Here is an 11099-nt window from a genome sequence, read left to right as displayed (position 1 = left end):
ACACCAGAGGGTTGCTCTCTTCCTTTGGAAGGTGGCCTGGGAGCGGTTGCCGACATGCTCAGTGCTGTGTAGACGAGGTATGAGTCTTTCCCCCTCATGTCCAGACTGTGGGGTAGATGAGTCGGTGGATCATGTTCTATTCCACTGTGTATGGGCGAGAGGTGTTTGGAGTTTGACTGGGATCCCGGGGGACACCTGGAGTGGGAGGGATCTCTTCCTGGAGGAGGTTCGGCTGTGGGCTAGTGCACCTCAGATGCGGGGATTGGCTATCAGGGCGTCTTGTACAGCGTACCAGATATGGCTGGCCAGGAACGCCCGAGTGTTTGGTGAGCGTCGGCTATCCCTACGTTTTGTGATGGAGCGGGCTTGCGCTCAGGCTGCAGAGATTGTTCAGGTAGAGCCAGCTCATAGACCTTTGACAGCTCGGAACATCTGGGGTTCCTATATTGCCTCGGCAGCTCCACACAGGGTATTCTTTACCTGGGAGCCCCCACCCCCGAGTTTCCTCAAGGTCAATTTTGATGGCTCTGTCATGGATGGTGGCAGGAGGGGAGGGGCCGGATTCGTTGTTAGGGACTCGAGTTTTGATGTGGTGGCAGCAGGGGGCCGTCGGATTTTTGATATCTCTGTTCTAGGGGCAGAGCTGCGAGCGGCCTGGATGGGCCTGTCTTATGCGCGGCGGGTACTCCAGGCGAGCTCGGTTTTTCTAGAGGGTGATTCGGCCACAGTGATTAGCTGGATCCGTAGGGGCCCGGGTAGTCATGGATGTGCTCATCCCTTGCTTCGCGACATTTGGATGATGGTGGAAGAGGGGGTTACATTACAGGCCATGCGTGTATGTCGTGAGGCCAATGGGGCGGCCGACTGGGTGGCTGCTTATGTAGCGAGCCACTCAGGAGGCACCCTATGGGCTGGGGAGAGAGAGATGCCCAGAGCACTTCGGGACATTCTGTATTCTGACTTCTTAGAGTGTATTCGTATCCGTGATGTATGAAATGCCCGCTTTAGCCAAAAAAAAAAAAAAAAGCCTTAATCGAGCTAGATGGCGCTTTCCTCCATTTTAGGGCTTCTATGCAATTGAGTCATAGGGCTTGTCTAGGGGTGTAGTGGAGGTGTGGAAACTAGGCTTTGCTAACTTGGACATCTTTCATAGATGTAATCAACAAGCCATTATGGTGACTTCAACTGTATTGACGGCCTGCAAATGAAATAGAGGGTTAGGGCATTCTCTAGCAAGGTTGAGGTTAGAAAGTTTCAAGATTTCATGTTGTTAATGGCTTGGTGGATCTTGGTTTCATTAGACTAAGGTTTACTTGGTGCAACAACCACCACGGTAGAGCAAGGTTCTAGGAGAGGATTGATAGGGCTTTTGCCACGACATGATAGATCTAGCAGTTTCTAGATTACCACACGTGTCATCTGCCCCATATTCCGGTCCTTATCTACACGCAGTCCACCATTCCCTATCGGTTTGAGAAGATTTAGCTTTCGTACCCGAGATCCTAGGACATTGTTAGGGAGGTGTACAGTATGGCGATGCGAGGTGTGTGATGTACCATGCGACCCGCAAGTTCCAGTTACTCAGACGCCAGCTTTGGAGGTGGAACAAAGAGAAGGTGGGTGACATTTTCAAGAGACTAGAAGAGGTCAAAGACTCGATTGTCTCTCTGCTGTGAAAGGAAGAGTGGGACGGGAGTTTGTCTTCGGAGGATTTGGCTAAGTTGAGATCTAAATTGTCTATGCATTATTGTCTCCTGCATCAATATGGAACCTTTTGGCGGCAAAAATTTAGAGTCTAGTGGATCATGGAGGGCGACCGAAACACTAGATTCTTTCACCGATCGATAGTGATTAAAAGGCAGAGGAACAAGATCTGGAACCTTAGAGACAGAAATGGAGTGATGACGAAGGATGTGGAGGTCATTAGTCGGGAGCTCTTGTAGTTTTTTAATCAGAGGTGGTCCTGAGCATGGATGTCGGCCCTATTCCTAAGGCGAGAGTTTCAGAGGCTTAGAAGAGGGCTCTCTCTATGCTAGTCACAACTTTAGAGGTCCAGGCAGCATTCTAGTCATTGGCAGAGGATAAAGCTTCGGGCCCCAATCGTTTTTTCCCTTCTTTTATAGAAGGTACTGGACTATTATTCATCATGAGGAGGTAGCTTCTATCCAGCATTTCTTTGACACGGCATCGATGTCGAGGAAATAGAAGGAGATTTTTATTACCTTGTTTTCTAAGTGGCAAGATGCGCCATGCCTGGCTATTATAGACCTATCAATATTTGCTTTACTCTTTATATGGCTACTGTGAAGATCTTGGTTGCAAGACTCAGAGGGATCCTTTCTAGACTCATTAGCCCTAAGCGTGTGTCTTTATTGGTGGTCGTCGCATCTCTAACAACATTCTCCTTGCCTAAAAATTCATGCATGACCTACGTAGAGCCCCTTGTAGACCGAGCCTCATGGCTGTTAAACTGAATATGGAGGGAGCCTATGACCGAATGAGCTGGCGCTTTCCCTCTTATTTCTTGGAGAGTTTCGAGATTGGTGAGGACTGGATCCGGTGGGTTATGGGATATGTTCAGTTTCCATCCTTCGTCATTCTGTTGAATGACACGCCCACTCCTTTCTTCGACCCCATCGTTGGTCTTCGGCGAGATTGTCCTCTCTCCTTATTTGTTCGTCATTTGTGCCGATGCCTTGTCTAAAGCCCTTCGGGTTGCTTCTTTGATGCGAGTCATCAAATCCTATAGGCCTACTCTGGAGGCCTAACCGATCTCTCGCCTCCTTTTTGTGGACGATCACATGCTCCTAGGTTGAGCCACGAGATAGGGTGTCATGAGAATCAGGGGCATATTGGAGGACTATTGTGCTGCATCAGGCCAACGAGTCAACCTTGCAAAATCAGCAGTCCACTTTAGCCCAAAGACTAAGCCAGTACTCAAAGGCTGCATCAAGAAGATCTTAGGGATTGGAGAGCAAGTTGGCTGCTGTAGGTATCTGGTGGTGCCCGGAAGACTTCTATGGAGGGCTAATTGTGGCGAGGTTGAGAGAGCATCAGTAGATTGGAGGGGTGGCAAGTAAGTGCCCTCTCTATAATGGGCAGAGTGATGTATCTCTTGTCCAAACACCCTTTTGCCCAAGATGTTGTTGCTAAGATTGGAGCAGATGTTTGGGAACTTCCTTTCGAGAATGCAAGACGGAAGAAGAGGTGTTCATCTACTAACAGATTTCTTTGGATTCCATAATACTGTTTCAGTGCTTCTTTGAGGATTTAAACACGCTTCACTTTTGTATGCACAATTCTGCTTCCATGGGTTCACAATAGTACGAGATAAGGCACCACTAGTAAGCCTATACAGGGGAAGTGCTTAAATTAAAATTGACTATGATCACTCTTCCAGCATAGATGTGGTGGAATTTAGTTTGTACTGAACACTGATAAAGACAGAAGACACAGAGCATAAGCTTAGCCTGCAACATCATGGCATATAATAAGAAGTATTTCCATGCACACATATGCCAAAGAGTATCGCAACATCTGTAAGTGATTATTGGATAAATAACTGGTTAGGATACAGAAACCAAGACCAGCCTCCTACCTGGATTACCCTCGAACAAAGCTTATAAGAAGGACATGAATCAAACTTTATTTCCTCCAGGCTTGGCCTACGAGTATCCTTTCTTTCCTTTGAGATTGATCACTGCAAGCTCTTGTTCGACAAAATCTCCAGCACAGATGGGAGGGTACTTGCTTGCATGGGGTGCCTCAGCAAAATGGCCTAGTGGCTGTAGTGTTGCATCAGAAGCAATATGTGCGAAGAGCTAAGCAAGGACCAATACGAGAGGAAAAGGTGATTAATCAAGCAACTCAGGAGCAACAGAAGGGAAGTGGGGAAGCGAGTGAAAGTTGAATTCTCATATAAAATTAAGTCAGCTTAACAGGCAGTCTGTAGTACTTACTGTTGATGAGACCCTCCACAGGCTGCGGTTTTGCTGGCGAGCCAGTTCAATAGCTTCGAGAGTCCTCTTAGTCACAGCAACCTCATGCATTCCAGCTAAACACTCACCCCCAGTCAGCCACTCTAGCTGTATACAAGCACAACCATCAACTGAGCTATTACCATGATATTGTTCTATTTATGTTCTTTTGACAGGAAATTTTCATGCTATCAAGGACAATTAGCCAGCCTCATTGACTATGGTGAGTATTATGCCGTCATGCAGCAAGCAGATCCAGCATTAATGTTGTCATAGTCCAGCCATATGCTAGCATATTTTGAAACTTAAAGAATGACAAAATGAAAAGGATAAATAATCAAGTAATCAGAGATGAAATAATCAGAGATCACAAAGGATACTGATAGAATACTGTCATTTTGTTGGCTCATGCTGGCATATATGGTTGTCTTTCTTTGTACATCTCATGGTATTACAGATATTTCAGGTATTACCAATATGAAATTTGCTTCCTAACAATCAGTTGAAATTTGAAGTCGAGATACTATAGTTGCGATGCATTTGAATGTGGCATTATCAAAGAGCAAAACCGTAGTTTACCTGTTTTCCTGTTTGAATGAGAAGGCACCCGACAGGGACCTTCACTTCCATTTTCTGTCCACTTCGCAACCAGATATTAAGGCCAGGAAACCTGCTCCTGCCATGTATAGTCAAGAAATTGAGGTCATAATGATATCCTGCAAATACTGTGCCCTTGGTTCCATGATGCTGAAGGTCGCTTCCTGTTGGAGCAAGGAGGTGAGGTCCCTAGTTTCAAAGAAAATGTAGAACTTTGTAAGAGAAGGAACATAGATATGATACTGAGAGGAATACTTTTGGTAAAAAAAAATGATATGGTCGGTAAGATGCAATCGAAAACTTTAAGAACAATTATCAGCAATTAAGTGCAATAGTTTACTAATAATGCATGAAAAGATTCAGTCTAAATACTCCATCAAAAGTGTTCGCTTTATTTAAACCACTTCCATATGGAACAAATATTCATAACTAAACACACTGATTAAACTCATTACCATCAACTTTCAGCTTTTTTGACAGTTAAAAGTCAAAAACTGTAGTTTTCTTGAAATAAGAAGTGGTGATGTCATCATACAAAGTTTGATTGTACCGCTAAACACTCAATAAAGCAAAGAGTTGGCTTCTTCAATCTTGAACAAGATTTATGCATGAAACATAAACAAAAATGGTGAATGTTAAAAGGCTGCCAGAAAAGATAGTATGAGCAAAGCTGTAATTTCAGATTATCATATTCCACCTCAAAATGATAATCAAACTGGAAAAGTAAATAAATCCCAATCCTGAATATTTTAAAAACAAGCAGAGTGGAATATGCAATCATAACATATTCTCATAACCATTAGATTAACTGAATTTAGTAAAATATCACCAAGAAGCACATGATGTTACCAAGATCATATTGGTAAATGCCTTGATTCCACAAGATAATACCTATGAAAATTTTAACATAAATACATAAGGAATCCGTGGTCTTCAGTCTGTGAAGTTTGTCTTACAAGCTGAGAGGAAAAACCAATCTGTCCCTCTTCCCTTTCAACTACCAACCAGCAACCACCAACTTCAGAAAGACACAAGAAAGGGAGCGCCCTTTACTTCTCTTTCTTTGCCATATGTACTTCATGACTCTATTTTGTGATGCAACACAAACTACTACAAATAAAGTTGAAGTGGGAATAAAAGATATACCAAAGTAGGCAACAATGAAGTGAAAAATGTTAGATTATCAAGATTCAGTGGAGAAATGTTTATAAAACATGAAGTTAGAAATGCCATATGGGCTGGTATCTTAGCCAATAAAGAGAGTAAGCTTAGAAAAGGTGAGACCGTCTTTTTTTCAAAAAAAAAATGAGGTAAGTGGTGAATTCACATGAAGGATGGATACTTCAGAGAAAAAAGAACAAAAACCATTAGACAGACCAAAAAAAGAAAAAAGAATTAAGAATGCCTTGGAGCGAGTTTATTTCATTATAATGTGACTATAACATAACCGAACAGGGGACAGACGCAGATTTAAATGTAGGTGGTAACATATTAGCTAAGACATACACTAAAGCAGCTTTTTACATTTTTACGCAGATAAATGGAGAGAGAGATGAAGGATCTCCAAGATATAATAAGCTATTGACACAAAATTATGAAAGGCACATCTGAAGCTGATATGATAGACCTAAAGGAGTCAAAGGAAATTTTGCCCCAAAAGAAAGGAGAACAAAAGATGTAGCCAACAATATTGTGTGGATTAGTTCGTTAAAATGAAAGAAAATACACATAAGAAGAGTATGAAATAGATGAATACATTGAGATGAGTTATGGAGGAATTAAGACCTTAGGAAAGATTCGAACCATGCGAAAACAAAGAAGTCAAGCGAATAAGTTAATAAGCACCATGAATTCCTAATTCCTATGCGTCATGACTCAATCAATGAATTAAATTTGTACACATTGTCTTGGATGTTCTGCACTTTGTATCACTATGGGATGCATCAGCGTGTAATAACAGGTTCATTGATGCTTCGCATACGCTTATCAAATTCCAAGTTCTCAAGGCCTAAGAATTTATATGTTCTACATTCACTTGGACATCCAGAATTATGAAAGTCAAGATTTTCTATATTTGCTACTTGTAATATCCCAGATTGCAAGACTACTTCAAGGCATATTGTAATAGATAATTTGTGTTAAAAATAAAAAGTCGAGGATTTTCTGCGTAACATCATTACATAGCTAAGTACGATTGTTGCCTCTTAAAATTCACAAGGAGAAGAAATGAGCATAAACATGGGAAGTTGAACAATTTCATCTTCATTTTTATACCACAAAAAGTGGAGAATTCTTTTTTGCTGAGGAATTACAAAGGCTCCTGGCATAATCCCTAGGCTAGATCAGATCTGGAGCTAGGATGTTTAAGGTCTTATAGGACAGTGGGTTGATGAAAATGTTGATGTCTTAGAATTCTTCTTGTGTCTCAAAAACAGTATTTAGGAGCACAAGTGGGATATCAACTTGATATGAAGAAGCATTGAGAGGGTTAAGGGAGGAGGCACTAAATTGGAGAAGGTAGGACTTGTTTTTAAAAGATCTACAAGAGATTGGATGTTTAATGCTTGATTAGTGTCAAATTCCTGTATATATTTGAACTGTCAGGGCAAGACTTGGCACAACACTAAGGTTGTTCCATTATAACCTAGAGGTCGTGAGTTTGAAACAAGGAAGCAGCCTCTCCGCATGCGTGGGTAAGCTACATATATCTAACCCTTCCCAGACCTCACAATTGGATGAGCCTCATGCACTTTTTTTCCTGTATATATGAATTGCGAAGTTCCATGATACAAGGACTTTGGATTCTCTAGAGATTTCGACCCATTTCACAAAGAACTAATGGAACCAAAGTTAAAGCACTAACTAAGCATTCTACAAAGGTGGCAATGTTTAAAATCATGATGCATATTTAACCTATCTGAGTTCTCTTCAATAGCTGCTGTATTTAGTCTAACAATTAATACTTAAAGTCCTAAATGGTGCACTGGTTTCCATTAATACGAAGTAGGAACATTGTAACATGATTAATTGCTATTTTGATCAATTCTAACATTTAGCTTTCAAGAACTATCTAGGCCTGTAGCAGTCACCATGCCATGTCAGTTTGAATGCCATCAAAGTAAATGATTGCCTGAGATCTTGTCTTGGGGATACAGAAAATCTGTCAAAATCAAGGCTCCACCACCATGTGCCCATATGGGGCTAAAAACAAATTCTCTACACATTGATAAGGTAAGTAGTCAACCAAGAAAAGAGTAAAAATCAGCAAATTGAGCTGAGAAGATTCTCTTGCTCTATAGCAAAAGATACTGAGCTCAACTAGCCCCATCCTGCCTACAATGAATATTATAATTCTCACACATTCATACATATCAAGTGCTACACATCCTTAAGTTGATTTTCTTGCTATTATATCTACCATTTAAATACTTATAGGCCCTTAATCCATTCAACACATTTCTTTGTTCCTCTCCTTACTAGTTCCTCCCATGATATTTGGACGTGGCTGTACCATGCAGATTCGTCAAGCCACCTAAGCAATGAAGCTCTAGACAGCCTATACTGCCTAGCAAGTGCAACTGAAGTTGAAAATCTGAACAACTTATCAGGATATTCAACAAATGTAAGACTACTTGGCACTACATATAGTATTATTAATTAGTTTGCACTAGTAAACTAAATAAGCTTGTAACATGATGAGAAATTTGCATTGCAAGCCCGGTTTTGGTTGATTAGAAAGCATAAGTGACAATATCTGCAACAATATGTCACCGGTACCTGTTTCATCAAAGAAGTGAATGCATCCTGCGACAAGCCAAAACCAATTGCAGCCATCTCAGCAACAGCCTGCACCAGAATATGCATCATATAAATTTATAATCTGGAGTTTATAACCTGTCACCTCAGAGGGCAACAAAAAAAATTGCCTTAGTAGAAAAGGACACTAGTGTTGTACCTCAATTGCGGCTATCATCTTGAATCCCCATAGGTCCATGGTTTCTTTCCACTCAGGAAACCCTTCTGGTATGACAGGTTCAGAATTCAGTTCCTGCATGAAAGAAAACAATAGTTCCACAGTGCCCTAAGTCCTAACCATGTAGAGAAGAATATTTTGTTTTAAAATAAATGTACACAGAAAGATCTTGCTAGAAAGAAATTCACAATGCTTGATACCTGAAAGCAGGTATTTGCTGGTCGAGGACCTATCCTCCACATGTATCGCCATTTAGGATCTGGTCCTGTAGGAGTGAATGGCCGAAACTCCTCTGGCATCATTTTTATTTTTTCTTGCATGTCCTTATCCACTAGACTGCGTGGTATCTCCACCCCTTCAGGTGTTACACCAACCTGTTTCCACTCAACAAAAACTTTCCAGGTAAATATGCTAATGAACAGTGAAGAACAAGAATGGTCCTTATCTCTAACAACAGTTCAGAGCTAATTTTTTTTTTATTTTTTCCATTTGAGATAGTCTTGCAGATCTCCATACGCTTATGGTGACCACAAGAAAGTTGTCATAAATTATTTCATTCTGAGGGCTCATTTTCGTAATGATGATCAACAAAAGGCAAGAACAAAGAGAATTTGCAAAAATATTGTGAAATGGGAGTAAAAACTTTTAGCTTTGACAAAGAAGGTGATCGTGATAGGAATGGATGGTGGAGAAGATTCACAAGGCCAAGCCTAAACATTAGGGATAAGGAGATGAGATATGATAAGAAATCTAAGCTTCAGACAGAGACTGAACAAAATGAGGTGGAGAAGGAACCTAACTCAATAATATTGTGATGACTATAGTCTCAGAATTCTGAAGAGTTTTTCCTTGTACCACAAATATATTAAAGGAGCATTCCTACATCAGCAACACTAATCATAGTATCTGCTTCATAGATAAGAGGGTCAGAAGTTTGCTCGTGATGCGTAACAAGAAATGTCACAACCTCAGTTTGTACCAGGAGTAAACATGAATTAATTGTTTTAATATAATTTGTGTTTGCACTAAGATGGCACTTATCTGATCTTTGTTTTTCTGCAAATCACTATAATCTTTTTTGATGTAAAGGGGAGGCAAAAGGAGCCACCCGGTCTGCAAATCATTAATCATTAGCATGTCCCTTGTATGTTCTGTATCCAGAACATATGAAAATTCTCAGAGTGCTTTAGCAGTCACCTTATAATTTCTTTTACTACCAAAAACCAAACTTGGTAGTTACTTACCCAGGATCATTTAATTTATAAAGAAAAGTCAATACCTTAAATCATGTAACTAGGTGGGGAAAGTGCGAGGGATTTAACCCAATCTCAACCAACCATTAAATAGAAAGCCTAATGTTATCCATATCAAGTCTATATCACTAATCAAAGTTTGGGAAAGCTCTTCATGGCCAATTTTCAATCTGACTTCAACCCTCAAATTAGTCTCCAGAGATCAGAGTACGGCCTCGGCAACTTCAGGACAGAGAATGACATGCCATAAGATCTAGAGGGCTAGTCGGCGCATAGGAAGATGACATGTTTTTGCTTACGCAATGTAACAAGTACCCTCCGGAACTTCCTGAGACTTGAAGAGCTTCAAAATTTAATTTAGAAAATTACATTCGACTCCGAGGCCCAAGTTACAGGCTAACGAGCCAGAAATAACACATGATGCACAGGATGGCACGACCACTAGATCAAGTTTATATACATACTGGAGAAAATGATCCTTTTTTCAACAATTGCACATAAAATTTTTCCAATGCCCCCCTCCCCAAAGAAAAAAAAAATAAACCCAACCCCATCAAATTTCAACCAATCCTAAACTTCGATTCCATCTTTAAATTACAATGTCAAACATCAAAATAAATAAATAAATAAAACTCAAAAACAATGAATCGGCGACTTTTCCCTTAAGATGCTACCAAAAATTTCTTTTAGAAAAGGGGGAAAAGAAGAAGAAAAATGGGACCTGGTAATGGAGGTGGGGGCGCTCTTGGAGCCGCTTGAATTCCTCGGATCGCTCGAAGTACCTCTCCATCATATCCAGGAACCGATCGTTGTCCTCGGCGGAGCACCGGGGGTCCTTCACCAAGAGCGCCCCAGTGTCCCTCAGGCTTCTACTCACCACCGCGCATAGCTCCCTCAGCTCCTCATCCGCCGCCTCCGCCGCCGGATCGGGGGATCCGGCGATTACCAGGTACGGGGCAAGGTCCACGACGGGCAGGTCCATCGCCCTAGGTTGCGGGTCCTCGGAGGCGGCGATCACTGCGCTGCTAAATTGGCGATGTCCTCGAGTGGCGGGAGAATAAATTTACGAAGAAGGAAGGCGTGGGGAGTCCAACTGGAATGACGAGGGTGAGACGTATCCGACTCATGATGTGAAACCAGGGGCGCACAAAATCCGGGATCGGGTGGGGAAGTTGGAGTAGGGCACTGCAACATCTGCACGTTTCCAGGGCTGGAAGTAGCTCATGGGCCATGGCCAGCCCGACGTTCGACGGGCAGGGTCGGCCTGCGGTTGGGCCCTGGGTTCGGTCTAAGATAATT

At 41.7% G+C, this 11099-nt stretch overlaps 1 protein-coding gene across 1 annotated transcript; it reads right to left on the bottom strand.

Annotated features, from left to right (window-relative positions):
- Window positions 1-3455: 3455 nt before the first annotated feature.
- LOC120107779 lies at window positions 3456-10951 on the bottom strand. Its single transcript, XM_039121219.1, has 7 exons — window positions 10522-10951; window positions 8748-8921; window positions 8530-8622; window positions 8352-8420; window positions 4557-4763; window positions 3960-4085; window positions 3456-3821 (listed from the first exon to the last, which is right to left on the bottom strand). Exons 1-7 carry the CDS (start codon window positions 10780-10782, stop codon window positions 3666-3668), a joined length of 1086 nt encoding a protein of 361 aa, XP_038977147.1. The 5' UTR covers window positions 10783-10951; the 3' UTR covers window positions 3456-3665.
- Between the last annotated feature and the right edge of the window lie 148 nt (window positions 10952-11099).

This window comes from Phoenix dactylifera, unplaced genomic scaffold (genome assembly GCF_009389715.1).
Source record: "Phoenix dactylifera cultivar Barhee BC4 unplaced genomic scaffold, palm_55x_up_171113_PBpolish2nd_filt_p 001015F, whole genome shotgun sequence".
Classification (NCBI taxonomy): Eukaryota; Viridiplantae; Streptophyta; class Magnoliopsida; order Arecales; family Arecaceae; genus Phoenix; species Phoenix dactylifera.
This window is presented reverse-complemented; position numbering and strand designations above follow the sequence as displayed.

Excerpts from the sequence above, each read along its gene's own strand:
- LOC120107779 (XM_039121219.1), bottom strand. The coding sequence starts at position 10,782 with ATGGACCTGCCCGTCGTGGACCTTGCCCCGTACCTGGTAATCGCCGGA. Across the intron at positions 8,922-10,521 it reads GCCCCCACCTCCATTACCAG|GTTGGTGTAACACCTGAAGG; the intron begins GTCCCATTTTTC and ends GAGTGGAAACAG. Across the intron at positions 3,822-3,959 it reads TGTGGAGGGTCTCATCAACA|CTCTTCGCACATATTGCTTC; the intron begins GTAAGTACTACA and ends GTCCTTGCTTAG.